Source organism: Dryobates pubescens, chromosome 16, assembly GCF_014839835.1.
Source record: "Dryobates pubescens isolate bDryPub1 chromosome 16, bDryPub1.pri, whole genome shotgun sequence".
Classification (NCBI taxonomy): domain Eukaryota; kingdom Metazoa; phylum Chordata; class Aves; order Piciformes; family Picidae; genus Dryobates; species Dryobates pubescens.
In genome coordinates this window covers 7,480,772-7,504,234 of record NC_071627.1, presented here as the reverse complement: position 1 = coordinate 7,504,234, position 23,463 = coordinate 7,480,772, and the positions used below count along the sequence as shown (strand labels likewise).

Genomic DNA, 23,463 nt, shown 5'->3' with positions numbered 1-23,463 from the left:
CTCAGTCTGTGGCCAACTATTTATGTTTACATTTAGAAATGCACACAGAGGAGGGATTCTTGACTGGTATTTGAGTACCACATTTCTCAGCATAGCTAGAGGAGTGCTAAAATGCACCATTCATCTAGGAAGAACAGAAGCTTTCCATTTCACAGCTGCCTCAGACCTGACAGCAGCTGCAGCATCTGCTGACATCACACTGCCATACTTTTGGGCCTGAAAGACAGCAGCTAGCAAGGAAATTCCACCTCCAGAAAAATCAGACAAGGTAATGACTAGGCTCTGCATTAAGCACCTGCTTCACTGTGTGCAGTGTCACTGGAATTCAAGCCATGGGTAAGAGGTAACTGCATCAAAACTGTGGCTCCCATTCAAACCTGCTGCTCTCTGGCTGGATCTACACCTAGCACAGAGATGGAACTACTGGAGAGAGTCCAGCAGAGGCCACAAGGATCCTGAGGGGCCTGGAGCATCTCTGTGAGGAGGAAAGGCTGAGAGACCTGGGGCTGTTGAGCCTGGAGAAGAGCAGCCCCAGATGGGATCTGAGCAATGCTCAGCAAGAGGATGGAGACAGATGTTTGCCAGTGGTGCCCAGTGACAGGACAATGGGTTCCATCTCCACATAAGGAGAAACCTGTTTGGTGTATGGGTGCCAGAGCCCTGGAGCAGGCTGCCCAGAGAGGTTGTGGCATCTCCTTCTTTGGAGAGATTCCAAACTACCTGGCCATTGTGATCCTGGGCAAGCTGCTGTGGGTGCCCCAGCTTTAGCAGGGAGGTTGGACTGGATGATCCCCAGAGGTCCCTTCCAACCCTCACCATGCTGGGATTCTGTGAAGCAGTCACAGCTGCCCAACAGACAGCTGTCTAGGTGGAAAAGCCAGCAATAAGTGCTGTGGGAGAATGACTGCATTGCACATTCATCCTTACAAGTACTCTGTCCTTCCCCAGTGTCCCAGATTGGGAATTACTTAAGAGCACAAATGATTTCTCCACTCTGTGTTAACTGTGTCACATTAATGCCAATGAGCTGTGTGTGGCTTCAGGAGAACACTGCATTTACAGTTCCAACTCCTGAATGCATGATGGCATAGCAAAAGCCTGCCTCTATGCCTGTCTAGACTATGGTTTAGAACAGCAGCAGTGGATTCCAGGATACTGAAGGTAAAAAAGCAACCCCAAATTTCTAGATACTATTCTAGCACAAAAAAAACCCCGACCAACAAAAAACCCACAAAACAAAAAGCAAACCACTTTGTTTCTTCCCACCTCTGTTGGTATTTCAGCTGTTTCAATGTTCTGAAGTTTGGCTCCATTTCAAAAGGCAGACTTCAAACCTACTGGACACTACTCCTATGACTGTAAACCAGCCAGTCATCCACCTTTGCAGGTCTAAGGCCCTGGATTCCTGAAAGGTTTCTAAGCCATTTGCTGAGAACTTTGCAAAGGAAGTGCAACAATGCATAAATACCTTCAGGAGCCTGGGCTTTATGCTCTTACATCACCAAGCAGTTTGGAAACGGTTTCCCTTAGGCTCACAGGTGCAGTGTACCATCTGTAGTCTGAAACCAGATCTTTCAAATCCTCTGCCCATCTACTAGAGCTTAAAAGCATGGAATGAGCAGTGAGAGATGGAAAAAGGGGAGGCTTACCCTTGGCTTGGCTAGTAGTTTGATTTTCTCAATTTCTTCATCAGACATGACTTCATAGTATCGGACGATGTGAGGGCTGTCCCACTCATCTTCCTCCTTGAAGGGAGCTATGAGCAGGTGAGGGTTTCTGTTTCCATCATGGTACCTGCAGAACAGCCTTTTCTGTCTTCGAGGTGTCTGGAAACAGAACACAAAAACCAAGACCCCCACTGTTTGCTCAAACACTTTTCCTGAACTGAAACCAGGCCAGACAAAACAAAACAGGCTTCCCTTCCAAACACGCTGCAAAAGCCATCAGCTGACCAGCAAATTTCAGAGGCAAGCATGAACTGATCCTGAAATCACTGCAAATAAACCAACATCTGCCACTCAGGATACCACTGAGCAACATCTGAAAGACTAACCTTGAATGGAGCTAAACCGTAAGGGGTTACAGATTGAGGACACAATTGCACAAACAGCCAGCTGCAAAGAAAGTCTGCTTCACAGAATGAAGACTGTGCAGATGGAGTAGATGGATTCCTTTCCCTACACTGAGAACTGAATTCATGGTTGTAGAGAGATGGCTGTGGTGGTCTTAGGTTGGACTTGATCTTAGAGATCTCTTCCAGCCAAACCAATTCTATGATACGAGATACTGGAGGCTGGCTGGTCAAAACAAAAGTCTAAGGTGTAAAAGAGAGAAGGAATAAAGCCATTGAGAACTTGGTAAAGTATAACCAGCTCTCAGTGGAAAAAGCCTGCTGGCACACTGGTTCAGCCAGCATTTGAAACAGTTGAATAGACAAAGGAGACTAATTTGCAACAACCTTTAAGGGGCACAGCCAAGAGCTGGCTTTCTGTCTAAAGGTAAGAGAGGCCAGATCACAAGCCTGGACAAAACTACTTCTAGTTTTCTCTTGAAAAACCAGCTTCACAGAAGGCAAAACCTCCCAGCAAGCTCAACCACCCTGATGCAAGGGAAGCCCAGCCTGTAAAGCCTTGCCTCTCTCTTACCATTTTCACCCCCTCGCCTCTGCAAAGGGCCTCGTAGATATCACGCTCCGGCAGGTAGTCGAGAGGCCTCTCGTAAGCACCACTTTGCACCACCGGTTCTGTAGTTGGCATGGTCTTGTTTGACTTCTCTTTCTCTTCCTCCTCTCTCTCCTTCTCCAGCAGCTTCTCAAAGTACCGCAGATTGCTGCCTGCTCGCTCGTGGGTACTGTCTTCATTGAGAAAGAAAAAGCCCAGCAGCAGTGATTCATGCAGCCTCAAGAACCCTTCCTATAAACAAGTCTTTGTCTGGAGTCAGCAGGAATTCTCTCCCCTTCCTAAAGCACTACCAGCCAACCAAGAGGCACTGGCTCCACTTTGCACTGAAAGCCAGCACCAAGAAGTTTGTCTGCGCAGAGGGGAGGTAGGCAGAGTCTGAGAGAACCTCTCAAAGGGAAGGCTGATCACAACCCCTGCATCCCAGAAAGAAGAAAAGTAGATTTTCGTCTCCATGTCCCTCCTGTGCTCTCAACTTTTATAGAATCATAGGATAGTTTCACTTGGAAGGGACCTTTTCAACAGCCTTTAAGGGGCACAGCTAAGAGCTGGCTTTCTGTCTAAAGGTAAGAGAGGCCAGATCACAAGCCTGGACAAAACTACTTCTAGTTTTCTCTTGAAAAACCAGCTTCACAGAAGGCAAAACCTCCCAGCAAGCTCAACCACCCTGATGCAAGGGTGTAAAGCCAACCACTGCAAATTCCAACCACTCTAAACTCTGCCAAGCCTGGGGCTAAACCATGTCCCTCATCACCACATCTCTGCAGCTTTTAAACACCTCCAGGGATGGAGATTCAACCACCTCCCTTGGGAGCCTGTTCCAGTGTTTGAGAATCCCTTGTAGTGAAGAAGTTTCTTCTAATGTCCAGCCTAAATCTCCCCTGCCCATTTCTGCCCTTGATGAGCAGACTATAGAGAGCACATCTACTTCTTGCAGCCCTTCCCTCCACTGTACTTCTCATCCATGCTGAACCACCACCACACTTTGACCAAGGACTGTGGTGGAGTCCCAGCCACAGCCTGCAGTTCCAAAGCCCTCCTGCAAAGTCAGGAAGCCAAGAGATGTGTATTAGCACTTCATAGTCCACCCACAGCATCCATCTGTGCATGTCTAACACATGCTCATGATTCAGGATACCTCCTGCGTACATCAGTGGAACTATCATTAGTGGTTTATTAATAACGTTGGTATGAGGGACATGGAACTGCTGGAGCAGGTGCAGAGGACCACCATGATGATCAGAGGGCTGGAGCACCTCTCCTATGGGGACAGGCTGAAAGAACTGTGGCTGTTCAAGCCAGAGAAGGCTCCAGAGAGACCTTATAGTGGTATTCCAGTACCTGGAGAGGGCCTACAAGAAAGCTGGGGAGGAACTTCTTACAAGAGCTTGTAGTGATAGAACAAGGAGCAATGGCTTTGAGCTGCAAAAGGAGAGATTTAGATTGGAGATTAGGATGAAATTCTTTACAGTGAGGATGATGAGACATAGGAACAGGTTACCCAGGGAAATTATGGCTGTCTCCTCCCTGGAGATATTCAAGGCCAGGCTGGATGAGGCCTTGAGCAACCCAATCTAGTGGAAGGTGCTCATGATGGGGGTTTGGATCTAGATGACCTTTAAGTCCCTTTCAACCCAAACCATTCTACAAATCAATAAAAATAGCATAATCTTTACCCAGCACAAGTGAGAAGGCACAGTTGCCAGTGCTTTTAGACACCAGCACCTAGAACAGCCTCTTTCCCTTCTGACCCTCCCAAGCTTATTGTGTTTCTCTCATTTAAGTAACCCAGGAGGCCACTGAGGTCACCACTCAGAGCACAGGCTAATAGTGGCCAGATAAGGAAGTTGAGCCCAGAGGAGAGGAAGCTGCTGCTCCCAGAGGGACTGCCAAGTCTGTTCCACTGTTTGGTGCTGATAAGAATTTGCACTCTATCAGTGCAGAAGGAGCTAGACACATCCATACTCTCGGAGATTTCAATCTGAGTCCCAGTGCCTGCAGAAATTAGGCAGCTATTTTTTCCCAACAGAAAGGCTTCACCCACACTCAGGATGCAGCTAACATCTTAACCAAGAGCCACAGCTGATTAGAACACCATACAAATGTAGAACAGGAGAGAACACTAAGTAGGGAGGCTAAACCTTTCCAGTGCAAGAAGCAGGCAGAGTCTGTATTTGTTTAGCTGAGAGAAAACTAGAAACACAGAGAACAGTCAAATAAATTAAAGTCTCAGGCAGAGCATTCTTCTAGCATCAGAGTACCCATGCTGAGGAGTAAGAGAAGAATATGCAAAGTCAGTTGGACTTCACAGAAGATACAGCACTCTGCCCAATTCCATGGTACCCTTAATCTTCACTTAAGACAACCTCTAAACCATCTCTTCTCAGAGATGCTCCAGGCCTCTCAGCACCTTTGTAACCTCCACTGGACTCTCTGCAGTAGCTCCCTGTCTCTCCTGAACTGGGGAGCCTAGAACTGGACCCAGGACTCCAGATGTGGCCTCATTAGGGCAGATTAGAGGGGGAAAAGAAGCTTCCTTGACATCCTGGCCACACTCTTCTGAATGCACCCCAGGAGACTATTTGCCTTGTTAGCCACAAGGCCACATTGCTGGCTCACGGTGAACTTGTGCACCAGCACCCTCAGATCCTTCTCTGCAGAGCTGCTTTCCTGCAGGTCAACCCCTCACCTGTACTACCTCATGTACAACCAAACTGGATTTCTTTTTTTTTCCCCAGGACCTGTGCCTATTCCATGTCATGTGGCAGATGATGTTCCACTCAGCTCACCAGTACGCATGGGCCATGACTGCTCTGGGCTCTGTTGCTGGCAATATTCTCCAGCACTAGATCAGATGGGTGTTTATTTTCCCTTACCAAGGGATATGAGGCGTCTGGTCAGCTCCATGGCTCTGTGTAAATCCCCAAACTGAAAGACAGCATAGCTGAGATAATCCAGGATCTCCACCTTGCTGACTGTTGTGTCCTCCCCCTCATCATGCTGTTTCAAGGCTTGCTCCATCCAGAGCACTGTGTGGTAGTAGTCCCCATCGTTGTAAGCAGTCTTCCCCATGCCAAAGCAGTCACCTACTGTTAAGGTGGATCTGTACTTTGTTCCTAAAAAACAAACAGAGATATTTTTAAGCAATCCCAAAAGAAACATTTTTGTCTTCAAATACATGGGTAACACTGAGGAAATCACAAGGACACGATGGAACTGCTGCCACAGGTCCAGAGGACTACCATGAAGATGATCAGAGGGCTGAAGCACCTGCCTATGGGGACAGGCTGAGAGAGCTTGGGTTCTTCAGCCTGGAGAAGAGAAGGCTCCAGGAAGACCTTAGAACAGCCTTCCAGTACCTGAAGGGAGTGTAAAAAAAAAAACAAACAAAAGCTGGGAAGGAACCTTTTACAAGGACTTGTAAATAGGACAAGAGGGATTGAAGCTTGAGAAGGGCAGATTTAGACTGGAGATTAGGAATTCTTTCCAGTGAGGGTGGCAAGACAGTAGAATAGGTTGCCCAGGGAGGTTGTGGATGCCCCCTCCCTGGAGGATGAGACCTTGATCAGCCTGGGCTAGTGGAAGGTGTCCCTGCTCATGGCAGGGAATTGGAGCTAGAGGATCTTTAAGTTCAGAAGGGAACCAAACCATTCTGTGATCTGTAAAAAAATCTTCACCATCCAAAGGGCTTCTAGAAGACAACTCCTGGACAGTATTTGATTTTGGTTCTGCACCAAAATGATCACTTTCAGAATTCAAGACCAAATTCTCTCATAGCTCTGTGGCATTATTCCTTTGGAAGCCAAGAGGAATTTAACACAGAAAGCAGTGTTAAGATCCTGTTGTAGACAAAAGCAGAGCAGACTAACAGCTTCATAGATTTCACTGTACCTACAAATTAACACTGTTGAGATGATCAGAGAAGCCCAAGACAGGAGATGCAAATTTGTGCATAAACAGCCTGATGGTTATTTATACAAACAGGGTATCCACTGACTAACTGTGCACTGGTTTGGGTAGCTCCAGCTCAGCAGATGCACAGACAAGACTTCATTTTCAGCTCATTGTTAATAACCTAATTGTTAAGCACCAAAACTGTTTTGTCAGCTCATCTACCCACACTGGAATGAAGCCTATTCAGTTTGTAAACAGTGTGTTGCCAGCAAGCATAACCTGCTTCACTGAGCATCTCATGAGCAGCATCAACACACACTCATCAAGACTGCCAGAACTCTGAAGCCTCACAACATCTCTGCACCTTCCAAAGCAACTCTAGCAAAACCCATTAGTTACCATTTCCCAGAGAGAACAGAGTCCAAGCATGGTGGGGAGTTGGAAGGGACCTCTGGAGATCATCCAGTCCAACCTCCTTGCTAAAGCAGAGCACCCACAGCAGGGTGCTCAGGATCACAATATCCACATGGGTTTGGAATCTCTCCCGAAAAGGAGACTCCACAACCTCTCTGGGCAGCCTGCTCCAGGGCTCCAGCACCCTCACACCAAAGTTTCTCAAGGTGAAGAGAAACCTCCTGGGTTCTAGTTTGTGCCCATTGCCCCTTGTCCTCAGTGGTGCCCAGGGACAGAAGAGCCTGCCCCCCCCCCCCCCGGCCCCCCACTCTTCAGCTCTTGCTGGGCATTGATCAGATCCCCTCTCAGGCTGCTCTTCTGCAGGCTCAAACACTCTAGGGCTCTCAGCCTTTCCTCCTCACAGAGGTGCTCCAGGCTTCTCAGCATCTTTGTAGCCTCCAGAGAGCAAAGTGCTTTAACTGATAGAATACAATAGACTAGAATAGGTTGGAAGAGACCTTCAAGATCATCGCATCCAACCTATCATCCAACACCACCTAATCAGCTAAACCATGCAACCAAGCACCCTATCAAGTCTCCTCCTGAACACCTCCAGTGATGGTGACTCCACCACCTCCTCACACAGCCCATTCCAATGATCAATCACTCTCTCTGTGTAAAACTTCCTCCTAACCTCCAGCCTAAACCTCCCCTGGCGCAGCCTGAGACTGTGTCCTCTTGTTCCGGTACTGGTTGCCTGGGAGAAGAGACCAACCTCTGCCTGTCTACAACCTTAAGGTAGTTGTAGAGAGCAATAAGGTCTCCCCTGAGTCTCCTCTTCTCCAGGCTAAGCAACCCCAGCTCCCTAAGTCTCTCCTCATAGGGCTTGTGTTCCAAGTCCCTCACCAACTTCGTTGCCCTTCTCTGGACTCGTTCCAGCAAGTCAACCTCCTTCCTAAACTGAGGAGCCCAGAACTGGACACAGTTATGATATGAGGTGACGCCTCAATGGAAGACCACAGCAAGCAAGAACAGAGCCAAGCTTTGCAAGAACCATCAGAACAATCAAGTATGGAACATCATCTTCCCTTCTTGGGGAGAGGAAGCACCAACAGCGTTTGCGTGCACAAGAAAATGCGTCCTCCTTTATAGTTTTGGGGCAGTGATTATAAAAAGGAAGCATTTTCTTTTAAAAGAATTGTGCTGGAGCTGGTCAATGTAGACCTGGTAGGAACAGCCTCAAGGTTGTTCTCCAAGTGCCAAAGTAGATACACCCTCATGCACCTATGTCATATGGACATATTGGAGCACTGTGTCCAGTTCTGGAGCCCCTATTACAAGAGGGATATGGACGTGCTGGAAGGTGGCCAGAGAAGGGCCATGAGGATGAGCAGAGGGCTGGAGCACCTCTCCTATGAGGACAGACTGAAGGAGTTGGGGCTGTTCAGTCTGGAGAAGGCTCTGAGGGGACCTAATTGTGGCCTTCCAGTATCTGAAGGGGGCTACAAGAAGGCTGGGGAGGGACTTCTCAGGATATCAGGTAGTGATATGACTAGGGGGAATGGAATGAAGCTGGAGGTGGGGAGATTCAGGCTGGAGGTGAGGAGGAAGTTCTTCACCATGAGAGTGGTGAAGCCCTTGAAAGGGTTGTCCAGGGAGGTGGTTGGGGTGCTGTCCCTGGAGGTGTTTAAGAGCAGGCTGGATGAGGCTCTGGCCAGCCTGATCTATGGGTGTGGGGTTGGAACTAGACGATCCTTGTGGTCCCTTCCAACCCTGACTGACACTATACTATGACTCTCAGCACCATGGTCCTGCCTCACTACTAAAAACAGTCTTTTGGGGAGAGTTTGAGGGTGTCACCACTTCCTTTTAAGGGAGAGGAGACCCTCATGCACCTACCTGGCAGATTTCCACGAGAGAGAGTTTCAGGATCCAGTTTGTAGGTGTCCTGCAGGCGCATCAGAGCCTTCGCTGCTCCAGTCTCATCCTCTTCAGTGGGAAAAAACTGCCGCTGAATTGTAAGGTTTGCAATAAAGCCTTTGCAGCAAGAGGGAAAGATGTTACTGCCAGAGTCTACATAAATATCAGTACCAGATTAGTACAGAAAGGGAAACATCTGATTTGTTTTGGGAATTGAAGTTCAAATAATCCAGATTTAAAGCCTCTCATTAGGCTTTCAACTTATAAAACCCTTGCTGGCTGTTCCATTTTAAGAAACACAGCAAAAGATAAAGGAGAAGAACTAAACCCCTGAAGCTCTCTCCTGCCACACAATTACTAAAGCACAATGAGAATTTAATGAGCCTCATATTCCTGTAATGTCTCTTTCTGGCATTAAGACTTAATGGATTTCATCAGTTCCCTTGCAATACCCCCAGAGACAACTGCAGAATCATTTCAGACACTACTCCAACCTGTAAAGCCACAAGAGCTTTTCACCTCTCAGCTCAAGGAAGAGACCCTGATCCAGGTTTCTGGACCTTACTAAGCAAGAGGCTTTCAAACCTGGCAAGTAAAACCAGGTGCCACTGAGAAATAAAATTGAATGTATTGCACAAGCTTATTAAAGTTGGTGGGGCAGAGAGGGGGCAATCAGCTGAAGGAAAACCACCCAGCCACTTCCACTCATGCAGCAAACAGAACTAGAAAGAAAAGCTTTTAGAAACAGAACTGAAGAGAGAACAACTCAGTAGAATCAAGCATTTTATTTCCATCTAGGAAGACTATTCCAAAAGGCAATAAAAATCTTGGCTGGAAAAAAGCTTCCAAGTGTCTAAACTTGAACATATGCAGAAAGGGAAAACATGCAACCCTCTGCCCAGAAACATAGCTTCTCCTCCTTTATTTTCAAGGAGTCCAGTAAAAATAAACCTGCATTTGAAAAAAACTAACTAGTGGAAGCAAATTCAAGCACACATTTTGACAATATGATGCAAAAGCAACAATGAGTGCTGGAAACATTTGATTTAGGACAGGTTTACAGCTAGCAGTCGTGTATTACCCTGTTAACAACAGACTGACTGCAACGTGTTCCAACTGTTTATGCTGGGGCTGGTAAGAATTCCTTCACCAGTTCACTCCACAGCTTATTTTGATCTTTAACCATGTTAATCAGCAGACAAGATTTAAATATCACCAAGAGAAGCAGCAGATTGGGAAAAGCAAGATGAGTAAGCTCTTACATAAAGGAACACAAAGCTCTAGACTAGGTGTAAACACAGCTTCAGTCTGGCTTACTCTTCCCTTTTCCTCTAACAGCTTGTGCTGTAGCAGGGATAAGAGAAAGAAGTGGAGTCTTGAGATGTTTCAATGGCAGGTTTCACTCACTTGGGTAACCAGGGAACAAGAGGCCAAAGGTTCAAATCAACTTGGCAATACCATTTCAACCACAGTTGAGTTTGCAGCTTTCATATTCCAAGGAGGACAAGCAGCTAGGTTGTAAGGTGACCTCCTCATCTCTGCTCCCCTGTAACTCCTTACCATTTGTTGTATCCTGAAGAACTAGGTTTTCCAGTTCCAGCCAGTCAGTATTCAAACGCTTCACCAGCTTATATGCGTTGACAGGATGTGCCAGGTACCCTTCAGGATCAGAGGCTGATTTGCTAGTCAGGAGATCCATTTTTTCAGCCCAGCTGGAATCACAGAATCACAGCATGTTAGGGGTTGGAAGGGACCTCTAGATCATCCAGTCCAACCCCCCTGCCAAAGCAGAACAAGAAGCACACACCTCAGTCTGAGAACAGTTTATGAACACCTCTTCCAACTGAAGTCATACTAATTACACAGCAAGAATCAAGTCATAGCTCCTTTCACCATCCTGATCAGCTTTCAAGGTTTCAACTTCACAAGGAAAAAGTACAACTGACTTCTCAAGTACAACTCTCTTTTAGAAGTAATTTGTTTCCCTGCTTACTATTTGAAAGCTCAGTACAGTGGGCAGGTATCTTGCTTGCAGTGAGTCTTAGCCATCAATTTTCAGCATAGAATCAATAAGGTTGGAAGAGACCTCAAAGATCATCAAGTCCAACCTGTCACCCAAGACCTCATGACTACTAAACCATGGCACCAAGTGCCATATCCAATCCCTTCTTGAACACCTCCAGGGATGGTGACTCCACCATGTCCCTGGGCAGCACATTCAAACAGCTAATAACTCTCTCAGTGAAGAATTTTCTCCTCACCTCCAGCCTGAACCTCCCCTGGCACAGCTTGAGACTGCATACTGCACTTCAGAAAACAACAGGATCACAGAATCCTGGAACTCTATGATTCTGCATGGATTGAACTGACATTCTCTAACAACACTTGAGGAAAAGCAAAGCAACCTCCTCTTGGGGCTGTTTAGGCTGGGTGCCTCCAAAAAAGAAGCCATGGAGGAGATACCTCCAGTGTCTAGAGTGTCCAGCCTAGAGAGTGGACACAGGAAACGGTGTATTTCTACCCATAAATCCTGCACCCTTATAAATCTGGCTGCACAGTTCTTGTCTTTCCTCTTTTCTTTCCCTTCTACAGGAGAGAGACTCCCTTCTCTGGTAACGATGGGGGAGTATCCCAGGTCTCTTTGGCCTGAGTAACTTCAACCCCCACCCCCCCCACCCTGTGCAATCTTGGCCTGTTTAGGCCTAATGCCAGGGTAAAAAGGGGGGCAGCTGAGGCCTGGCCAGCCTAGCAATGAGGGAGGGGGGAAGAAAGAGCCCTGGTGTTTTTGGTGTACCCCAGTTGGGGAGAAGGGAAGTGTTGGGTTTTGGATCTGGTGTAAAGGAACTCGTGTGTTAAGTTTAGACTGGGGATTTCTTTGAACTTTATAGGCATTGCTATGCTCACCACTATGCTTTGTAGTATATGAAGTGCTTTCCCATTTAAACTTTCCATAACTATCCAATCCATTTATGTGAGCATTACTCCTTTGCTCCTTCTGAAGCAATAGAGCAATCTGTCCCACTAAACTAGGACACGTCCTCACAAGAGCAGCTTATCAAGACATGAATGTTTGTGCACACACACAGAGTTCCTCTATTTTCACTGCCCTGACCCCACCCTACATCCTCAAAGAGAGATCAAACTGCCACCTACAGCTGAGAAGCTGTTTGGGAAGCACAGCTCTCTTTAGAGGCACTCAGCTCATCTGAACCTGGCCCTCCTTTAGGCTGTTCTAGTGTCATGCCCCGTAGATATTACTTTCAGCTAGAGAAGTATTAACAAGCTTCCTGAGGGACACAGAAAATCTTGGTTGTCAGGCAGAGCCTTCCAAGGCATCTAAGCAAACAGGATAAGGACTGAGATGTGCTGTCAATGGGCCAGTGACTGGAGAACAAGGCAGTAGAGGTGTCCCTGAGGGCAAAGCCAACACAGGAAGGATGGCAGTGATTTAGGGTGTGCTCCTCTAAAAGCAACGGGCACACTTCACCCTTGTAAGCAGTGCTGATGCTGTGAAACAGCTAGCAGAGCATGACACTCACAGGTGTTTAACTCACATGGACAAGGCTCCTCTGGCATGAGTATTGTCTTCTCTACAGGAGCAGTGTGACACAAGGACAGAAAAGTGGAAAGAGCCCAGCAGACAACATCTTCTAAACAAGCAAAGAATAACACCACCTGAAACAAGGTTCCCTCTGCAGGCTTAGGGGAATAAACACAACCAAATTACCATCTATGGGCTCACTACAGTGAGCTACTGAGGAAATGCCAGTAAAGCCTAGCAACAAAGTGGTGACACAGGTGTGGTGGCACTGAACACAGACAAGCCATTGTGACACCCTTATGCAAGAAAAGCTCTCCCCTTACCTCTTAATCTGAGCAAGCTTGCTCTCTTCTGCTCGGATATACTGCTTTAAAGACTGCACCAAGTCTTTCTCTGCATAAATCAGATCCGTCATTTGGCCTAAAACATGAGCAAGAGTTAATCACACCTCAGCAAAGGAACCATTTCCAGCAGCAGAGAAGACAGATCACATACAGAACAGACAAGTTAAGGGTGCTTACTTCAGTGACCAACCCACAGAAGCTCGATCCATGGCATTTAAATCCTCCAAGAGGCTAGTGAAATTCAAACTTCAAGACCCCTAAGATCAAGTTCAACTATCAACCCAACACCACCATGACCATTAAACCATGTCCCCAGGTGCCATGTCCACACATTTCTTGAACTCCTCCAGGGATGGTGACTCCACCACCTCCCTGGGCAACCTGCTCCAATGCCTGACTACTCTTGCAGGAAAGAAATTCTTTCGGATCTCCAACCTAAATCTCCCCTGGCACAATTTTAGGCCATTTCCTCTCATCCTATCACCTGACATTTGGGAGAAAGAGACCAACTCCCACATCACTCCACCCTCCTTTCAGGGAGTTAGAGGACCAGGTGGTCTCCTCTCAACCTCCTTTTCTCCAGGCTGAACAGCCCCAGGTCCCTCAGCTGCTCCTCTCCAGCCCTGTTCTCCAGGCTCTTCATCAACTTCATTGCCCTACTCTGGACCTGCTCCAGCTCCTCAATGTCCTTCTTGGAGTGAGTGGCCCAAACCTGTGGCTTCACTGTGACCCTTCCACTGCCTCTGAATGACTTTTTAGTATTACAGTTGTAAGGAAGACCAGCAAAAAAGATTTGACACTAATTGAGTCAAAGCAATGAAAGGTCAAAACAGTTGCCAAAGCATCTGCTCTACATATGGCTACAGATTAGGTCACACCAATAAATTGTCTAATTGTTGGCATCACTTGAGACCACAGCTTTTCAATATGGGTAACTGTGGAAACAACCTAACAGGAGGTACAGGGGAATTTCAGACTCATGTTTAGAGAGTCACACACACACTCTCCTGATTAGCACCAGTGGAACTTGCCAGCCTGTCAATCCTAATTGCTGTGACAAACTCTGCTTCTCAAAGACCGGATGAGATTTCTAAGTGCAGCCACAGCTTTAGTTTCAGCATTCCAAAGTAATTATGCGTGAGGCATGATTAAGCAGATGGAAGTCAGCAGGCAGTGCTATTTTCAGTTGGGAGAAGTTCAGGAATAGGTAAGTGTAGAGAAAAGGTGATCCCTCACAGTGACTCTGTACAACAGCTGTTTAATTTAGAGGAAAATAAGAGAACCAAATAATGCACATGGAGCTAAGAAGTGTTCTGGTGATTCCAGAGCACAGGAGCAAGTGCAGGAGGGTGGCAGTGGAACTCTTGAACCCTTCCACACAACACTGCAAAGTAAACCATGGGGAGTTTTGAATTTTGCCTTTTCAAAACAAGAGTTCCATGGAGCTCAAAGCACAGCCCAGAAAGCAGCCTGTTGAAGTTAATCAATCTCTAATATCACTAATTGGGGGGAACTAATGAAGACTTGTAATGCAGAACAGCATGAAGGATGTAGAAAAGCAGCTTTTCCTAGCCATGGAGTTACAGAAAAGACCTTTAAGACCAGAGTCCAACTGTTAACCCAGCACTGCCAGGTCACCACCAAACCAGGTTTCTCAGCACTACATCTACACAGCTTTCAAACCCCTCCAGGGATGGGGACTCTAGCACTGCCCTGGGCAGCCTGGACCAGGCCTTGACAACCCTTTTGGGGAAGAAACTGCTCCTCATGCCCAACCTAAACCTCCCCAGTGCAACTTGAGGCTGTTCCCTCTCATCCTGTCACTTATTTCTTGGGAGAGGAGACCAGCCTCCATCTCCTCTCAGGGAGTTGTAGAGAGTGAGGAGGTTTCTTCTCTTCAGCCTCCTTTTCTCCAGGCTGAGCCACCCCAGTTGCCTCAGCTGCTCCTCACCAGACCTGTTCTTCAGACCCTTCAGTTTTGTTGCCTTCTTCTGGACCCACTCTGCCACCTCAATGTGAAGAGCCCAAAATTGAGCACAGTATTTAAGATGCAACCTCACCAGTGCCAAGTACAGGGGAACAATCACATCTCTGCCACTGCTGACCACACCAGTGCGGAGCCAGGCCACGATGCTGTTGGCCCTCCTGGCCACACTCTGGCTCATCTTCAGCCAGCTGCAGACCAACACCCCAGGGTCCTTTTCCACCAGGCAACTTTCCAGCCACTCAAACACAGTCTGCCCAAATGCAGACTATGTTTGATAGGGCTAGGTGAAGCAAGCCACAGGCTTCAGCTGAGCAGTTTGGGCAATCACATTAGCTACAGCACAGCACCACACCTTGGTTCTTTCCATACCTATGGAGGTGAAGAACTCTGCCTCTGTGTGCCAGACCAAGGAAATACAGGGAAAGAACAGCAACTGCAGCCACCACTTCATCTTCCAGATAGCTCAACCCTGTAACAAATTAAATGGAAAAGTAGTAAACATTAACTTAGAGGGGAAAAAACCCAAACACACGCCCCACAAGGCATTAATCTTCAATCATTTCACACTCATGAAAGCACACAGACTCACAGAATGGAAGGTACCTTAAAGACCACCCAGTTCCAACCCCTGCCATGGGCAGAGACACTTTCCACTAGACCAGGTTGCTCAAGGCCTCATCCGACCCAGCCTTGAACACCTCCAGGGATGCAGCCCATGGAAGGCCTACGTGGCAGAAGTAATGGAAGCAATACAATGTCCACAGGGTGAAGACAAGTTCTTCTGCAAGGGCAGCAAAATGCCTTCCACATCATGCATAACCCCAGCTGGAAAATAGAAGTCCTCGAAGGTGTCTTATATTCCAATAAAAACAAAGGTCTAAATGAACTGGTCAGACTTGCAGCATGCTGTGACATTCAGTCCTATAAAAGCTGTCCAGAAGTACAAAGAGCGAGAAGGCCAAAAGGAGAAGCAGAGCATTTTGTAGTGTGGAAGTGTCTGGAAAAGCTGAAAATGAAATTTCCAGCTCTGCTTACTCAAGAGGCATCAACCCAACACATTGACCTCTGGGCACAGCACTCATGACTTCTGGTTTCAAAGCTGTGCCTGCTACAAAGCCCAGCCCCTGGAGATGGAGCCTGAGAGCTGACTGTCGCATTTCTAAGAGTAGAGCCCAGCAAGGTCATGGAGGGAAGGCCACGCTGGCAGGCAATTTAAGACAAGTGAACTGAGGGATGCCAGGTCCCCACAAAAGAGCCTCCTGGGAGCTGCAGTTCTTCTGGTTGATCTTATGGCCAGGGCTGCCTCTGCCAGGGAATTTATGAGGAGCCTGCACTGCACTGGGATCAGCCCATGGCTCAAACTGGAGCTGCTTGTTCATGGAGCAGGAACTCCATCCAGCAATGCACAAGCACTGCTGCTCCAACACAGAGTTCACAACACCCACATGCTGGGTCAAAAGTAAGATGACAACTGTTCAGCATAATCCATGAGGCAATTGCTCTTTTACACTACCCATTGTAACTGGGTGAACTGGTGGCTGGAAATGACCACTGGCAACCCTCCCTTGGCACAAATACAGTAAACAACATGGAGCTATCTGGGGCAAAATGGAATCACTTAAATCTGATGAGAAAGGTGGATGGATGGGAGAAGCAAAGGGAAAAACCATAGAATGGTTTGGATTGGAAGGGTCCTTCAAAATCATCTGGTTCCAAAGCCCTGCCACGGGCAGGGACACCTTCCACTAGACCAGGTGGCTCAAGGCCTCATCCATCGTGATATTAAACACACCCAGGCCTGAGGTGTCAACTTCTCTGGGCAACCCACTCCAGCATCTCACTACTAAATAAATGGTACATCCCAAAATTTCAGGCAGTGCAGCAAGCAGGAAAGTTATTGAAAGCTAATTCTAAGACAACTCTGGCTGATTTCCTCCTCTGGGCTCCACGTCCGCCTGCACAACACAAGACTGAAGGTGAAAGGTGGATGTTGCCCTTTCCTTCCGGGTTTTCCAAGCCCACAGCATGATAGAAGCCCTCACCCTCAGCTGACCTCACTGGTGCCATGGACACAAACACCAAACAAACCCTCAGTGATAGCACAGCGACAGCTCAGTGCTGACTAAAGACATGACTACCCAGCAGAGAACAGAGCTGCTTCTATCACGTGGCAAGAGGCTTGTTTTCAAATCATTCTGCTGACTGCTTTCAAAGACTACATGAGGAATCAGAAACATTTCCCACAACAGTCTGCAGAGCATGAGTAAGCAGGAAAACGTCTCACAGCATCACAAGCAGCCTTCTCCTTTCCCTTTTCTGTTTCTCACCCCCCCCTGCAAACCACATATTCCCAAACTGCTTGTTGCAGTCGGTTCAGAACTCATCCAGGGGAAACGTGAGAACCGAGCAAAGCTGAATGAATCGTCCCACACTGAGGTCTGCCAACACCCAAAGCCACAATAAATGATGTAGCAGAAGGCACAGCAAGGCAGGAGCACTTGGGAAGTACATTAATTTGGATCTATTAAGCCAGCACTGCCCATCTGCAGAGTCTGTCATTGTTTCACGGCGTGGTTTTCTTGGATGCACTACACAGCCTGGCAAAACAATTACAAGGGAATTTTCCAGTTAAAACAACACAAGCCTACACTTTCCACCCTGCACCTCCCCACCATGTTCTCCCATGGCTGAGGATATCTGCCAAGAACACTTAAAACAGTTAGCAGCTTGTCTTTATAGTAGATCCTTCACAGCTTCGCCAGCCTACTCAGATTTACTTGAGTCAATAAACAGACAGCTCAGTAAACAGAGGAGCAGCTCTCCCTTCAACAAGCGGGACACCTGGCTGCAGCCCTGTACACATTCGTCTCACAGCTGTTACTGGGAAAAGCAGCAGGAATAATGAACTACAGGAGGCTGGGCATGCTGGTGGAACCATGCTCTTGGACTGCACAAGCATGTGTGCTTGCTCATATGTATGCATGCCCACACCACCATCTGCTGACAGGGAAGGTAAGAGGCAGAAGGGACATCAGCACCTTCTACCTCCATCATGAAGGAAATATTCATAAACCTAGGGAGGTTTTGTCAGAACAGGAGGACTGAGTTACACAGAAATGGCAGATGAGAAGTCTGTGTAGGACAAACACCACCTTCATTCCTGGCTTTTTTTCAGTGGCATCTTAGACTTAGAATTGTTTTGGTTGGAAAAGACCTCCAAGACCATTAAGTTCAACCTTGAACCCATTAGAAGCTAGATCCATACAGGCCTGGCATTTAAATCCTTCAAGAGGCTGGTGAAATTCCACCTTCAAGAGCTCTAACATCAATTCCAACAATCAGCCCAACACCACCATTACCATTAAACCATGAGCCCAAGTGCCATGCCCACACATTTCTCTAACACCTCCAGAGGTGCTGACTCCACCACCTCCCTGGGCAGCCTGTTCCAACCCATGACCACTCTTGCAGCAAAGAAATTGTTCCTCATACCCAACATAAACATCTTCAGCACAATTTCAGGCCATTCCCTCTCATTATATTACCTGATGCTAGGGAGAAGAGACCAACCCTCACCTGGCTCAAACATTCTTTCACATTGCTGTAGAGAGCCAGGTTTTCCCCTCAGCCTCCTCTTCTCCAGACAAAACAACTCCAGTTGCCTCAGCTGCTCCTTATCAGCCCTGTTCTCCAGACCCATCACCAGCTTTGCTGCTCTTCTCTGGACCCACTCCAGCACCTCAATGTCCTTCTTGGAGTGAGTGGCCTAAACCCACATCCATTATTCAAAGCATGGCCTCACTAGTCATCTTCAAATGATGAAGGCATCAATGCTGGACAGGGGAATTCTGAACTTTTAAGTGAGAATAGTGAAATGCCTCAGCAGCAGATTGAGCAGAGCCACTGGGCTCGACCCAGCCTTGTGCTGCAAGATCCTCCACAGCAGACAATTGTCTTCAGCTGGGGCTACTGAGATGGCCCAGGACAATAAAGGAACTGCCCCAGCTCATCAGGCTACATCAATTGTGATTAGCACAAGAATCCTACTGCCACTTGTACCCCCAAGAGGAGCACTTCCACCACTGCTTCATTTGTTCAGGAGAAAAGGAGGCTGAGGGGAGATCTTCTGATTTGCTACAACTACCTGAAAGGTGGTTGGATCCAGGTGGAGGTTGGCCTCTTCTCCCTAGTAAGAAGTGATAGGATGAGAGAAACAGCCTCACATTGCACCAGGAGACGTTTAGGCTGGCCATTAGAAGAAAATTCTTCAACGAAAGGGTTCTCAAGGACTGACACAAGCTCCCCAGGGAGGTGGTTGAATCCACATCCCTGGCAGTGTTTCAAAGACACAGATGTGGAACTGAGGGCCACAGTTTAGCCCCAGACTTGGTAGTTAGAGAATGGTTGAACTCAAGCATCTTAAAGGTACTTTCCAACAGAAACAATTCTTTGAGACTGTTCTCATTGAAGCAAGAAGCTGTTACAGACTCCTAGAACGGTAGAAGTTGGAAAGGACCTCTGGAGAGTCTAACCTGCTCCCACAACGCTTGGTAGAGCTAAACTTCTCTGCACACAAGTAACATATTTACTGCTTTACTCCTCTCCTTCCCTTAACTGTGCCCAGCCAGCAGAGCTATAAAGCTAACCAAATGCATATTGTACAAACTTCTTTGGAGTGGAAGACCTCAGTGAATCACTGCTCCCACTGGAAAGAGTGCTGTCAGACCTCAGGAACACTGGCAGAAGGAAAAAAACACTCTAGACAAAATAGACCAGGATGGAATTTTTCTTGCCAAGTTAGACTGAATTCTCTAGTAAATGAGCTTTCTAAGAATTCTTAATCAAGAAGATGTGAAAGTATGGACCTAACATACACAAGTTGCTTGCACAACTACCAGGGCTGTCAGTTTCTCACCCACTCTTACTTTCATATCCATTCATAGGGGATTTGAGAGCTCTTGGCTGACAGCACTCAGTGCCAGTTCACATCCAGTTCTTGAACCACCAGCACCCCTCAGCACTCCTCTCCAGCCTGGACTGGTACCAGGGATTGCCCCAGCCTAAGTGCAGAACATTGCACTTGACCTTGTTTTAAACCTCAAAGTTCACACAGGCCCACATCTCTAGCTTGTCCAGGTCCCTCTGGATGACCCATCTCATCACTGCTGGAAGAGCTGCTTCCATATCTAACTAAATTTAAAGCATCATGGTGAAATCTAAGCAGCAAATGACAGTTTCAGAATCACCTAAGACAGGTTCTTAGCACAGACAGTTGAGGCCCACATGCCAGGCTCTGAAGATTGGTCTGTCCTCCACTAGCAAGCTGAGGTTGGACTCTTGGATCAGGCAGGTTTGTTTGGGGTTTCTCCACATGCCAGTGCTTTCCACACAGGCTTCCTGTGTACAGACAGAGAGAACTGCTCAACTGACTGCATCTGGCTTCACTCCCTTCCCCCTCTGAAAACAGTGGAGCTTCAAAAGCAGGCAACAACTCGCTATCAGTCTTCATGGCTGTAGATAAGGTTCAGATTACACTTCACTAGAAAACAGTGCAAACAAAAACCTGCTTCCCTATTTTTAAAGCCAAAAGATGGGCTGAAGTGTAAACAGATTTTCAGGGTGTTGCCAAGGAAGAGCTTCTCTCACTACCTCAAAGAAAAGCAACCATAAAAAGAAGCTTGTATAGCAGCATTTCAAGTCTTGCAGATTAGTCTGACACATGAGCCAGGAGCTGTCTGACACATGATGGCAGCTCTGAAAAGCATTTTAAAACTATTAAATACTAAGGAAACCATTTTAACCTAGGAATTGCCTAATTCAAACCTTCACCCTTGGCTGAAGAGTTTTAAACAAGTAATTCAAGGCCAAAAATTCATTAGCCACATGAAGTCAGATGCTCCCAACATTCAGCCAGTCCCCTTATCCAAAGAGCTCTGGATCTGAAGATCTGTCAGTGTCCCACTCAGACCACACTGCCATATTTTGAACCTTATGTCAGGATTATCACTCTCCACAGCTGCCTGAAAGATTGAAGCCATGTTGGGGTTGGTCTCTTCTCCCAAGGAACATGCAACACATCAAGAGGAAACAGCCTCAAGTTGTGCCAGGGGAGGTTTAGGCGGGACATGAAGAGCAATTTCTTCCACAAAAGGGCTGTGAAGTCCTGCAGGAGGCTGCCCAGGGCAGCAGAGGAGTCACTACCCCCGGAGGAATTGAAAAGCTCTGTAGATGTGCTGCTGAGAAACATGGTTCAGTGGTGCTTGGAAGTGCTGGGTTAATGGTTAGACTCTGTCTTAAAGGTCTCTTCCAACCAAAACAATTCTGTGACTCACACCACCAGCACCACAGCTAGTCACCTTGCTACAAACAGCCAGCTCTCAATCCCCCCAAGGCAGACACCAAAGACATTGCTCCTTTCCCTTCCTCCTCACAAGTTCTCTCTCCCTCAAGTACCTGCTTCCCAACTCTCCCCTCCCCATACACGTTGGATCTATTGCTCCGAGCAGATCATGCCAACAGCACTACCCCTCTTGCCAAAGGGTTTAAATGTGCATCTGAAAACAATTATAATTGCCTAGCAAATAACACAGGATGATTGCCTGGTGCTTTGCAAGGAGAGCCAAAAGGAAAGGAGGAAAAGCTGTTCATCTGCACGCTTTAACGAGGACACAGCACATCCATGCACAACTGCATCTGCTGCTTCCAAAGCAGAATGGCTGCTGGTATCCTTTGTTAGGATAATAATCTAGAAGCTATCATCATTTTGATTGGCTCCCAACAGCTTTTGTAAAAACCCACAGCAAAGAATCTTTCCTCCACATTCCAGCAGGCAGCAAAATCCATGCCCAGGAGATCTGCCTGCATCTTACTCCACAGCATCTGCAAACTCATCCCATATGAAGCAGCCTGGAGTCAAATCAAATCTCACCCTGCCTGTGAAGATAGCACAGCAAATATTGCTTGTTCTCTTCCCACTGGAACTTATTTTTTCAGCATTAGAATTCAAGCTGCATTTCACTGTGCCAAGCCCAGAATCTTAGTGCACTGTGATACTTAGCATAACCTTCCATATGCTTGTACAGCATTAATAAAATCTTCCTGTTCAGAGATTTTAAAATAAAAAGGTGTACTGTCAGGGGAGTGTTTCAATTAATAACAGCACTAAAATCCAACATTCTCTCAGAGATCAGAGTCACAGAATAGCAGAGGTTGGAAAGGGCCTCTGGAGATCAACCAGTCAAATTTCCTGCCAAGGCAGGTTCACCCAGAGAAGTCCACAAAGGAACATGTCCGAGTGGGCTTTGAATGTCTCCAGAGGAGGAAACTCCACAACCTCTCTGGGCAGCCTGCTCTGGTGCTCCAGCATCCTTAAATTAAAGAAGCTCCTCCTCATGTTTAGATAGAGCTTCTTATGTTCAAACTGGTGCTTGTTACCCCTTGTTCTGTCACTGGGCACCATTGAAAAAAAGAGACTGGCAATATCCTCCTGACATCCACCCTTTAAGTATTGATCAGTATGGATGAGATCTCCCCCCTCAGTCTGCTCCTTTCCAGACTAAACAGCCCCAATTCTCTCCATCTTTCCTCGTAAGAGAGATGTACCAGTCCCCTAACCAGTTCTGTAGCCCTTTGCTGTACCCTCTCCAGCAAGCCCCTGTCCTTCTTGAAGATGGGGGGGGTTTGACTCTATTTTAAGATCACCCTAGAGCATACCCCCACCACACTCAGCATTCTCATTCCTCAGACATATAGAAAAGCATACCCCAAAATCAGAAGCAGTCAGAGGAAAAGCATCCATGTTTACAGCTTGCTGCTTGGGAAGTTTGCCAACATGCACAGCATGGAAATTCTAAACAGGCTGGATTCCTGACTTAAACCTAGCCTGCAAGACTGCTTACACCAAGTAGCAAGCCACGCTCCCTCTGCTGTTCGTGGCTTTGAAATGCATTCTCAATACTCCCAGCTCCGGCTTCTCAGAGGATGATTAGCTACATTTAAAAAATTAGAAAGAATTTTAAGAAATGATGGCACAAGCAAGAAGCAAAAGTTTTGTGTTAGCGTCACAGCAATGCCCATTCACAACTGCTGGCAAAAGTGCAGTGGCAGTTATTGGTTGCTATATACATTTACAACATACCTGTGGGACTATTGCCTAGGTCCTTAATGCCAGGAAGCTGAAGTACTTACGACCCTGGTGAAGATGGCTGTGGTGGCCTTTCAGCTCAGCTCCACTCTCACGGAGTGCCTATAAAATTAAGGAGTGTGGCATTTTATTACAGAAACCTTCTCTGGGAAAGCCTAGAATCATTAAAGTTAGGAAAAAAAACCTCTAAGATCATCAAGTCCAACCTTCTAGCCAGCACCTCCATGACCACTGGAGCATGTCACGTAGTGCCACGTCTATTCATTTTCTGAACACCTCCAGGGATGGTTACGCCACCACTTCTTCAGGTAACCCATTCCAGTGCCTGCCCTGAGAAATAGAGGTGATCCCTGGCTGGGAATAACAACCACCACAAGCTAAACAGCTCCAAACATAGCCCTCATTTACACATCCTCCTTCCTCTTTGCTTCCAGGTTAGAAGGATATCCTTTGCTGCCCAAAATAAAATTATCCCTGCTCTGTTACAAGCATGGTTTGCATTACTATGACACAGCAAGCTGCTGTGTCCCAGCTGAGCTGTGATAATACTCCAGGGAGTGCTT

General features: G+C 47.1%; 1 protein-coding gene across 1 annotated transcript in view; it reads right to left on the bottom strand.

Moving 5' to 3' along the window:
* Positions 1-23,221, bottom strand: part of P4HA2 (prolyl 4-hydroxylase subunit alpha 2) — a 35,899-nt gene extending 12,678 nt beyond the window's left edge. Inside the window, exons 1-9 of the mRNA XM_054168378.1 lie at positions 23,107-23,221; positions 22,895-23,002; positions 15,127-15,226; positions 12,750-12,846; positions 10,446-10,597; positions 8,865-9,002; positions 5,555-5,794; positions 2,646-2,854; positions 1,650-1,826 (exon numbers count right to left, since the gene is read on the bottom strand). Coding sequence (XP_054024353.1) covers positions 1,650-1,826; positions 2,646-2,854; positions 5,555-5,794; positions 8,865-9,002; positions 10,446-10,597; positions 12,750-12,846; positions 15,127-15,208 — 1,095 coding nt within the window. The 5' untranslated portion in view covers positions 15,209-15,226; positions 22,895-23,002; positions 23,107-23,221. The remainder of the gene's footprint in view (positions 1-1,649; positions 1,827-2,645; positions 2,855-5,554; positions 5,795-8,864; positions 9,003-10,445; positions 10,598-12,749; positions 12,847-15,126; positions 15,227-22,894; positions 23,003-23,106) is intronic.
* Between the last annotated feature and the right edge of the window lie 242 nt (positions 23,222-23,463).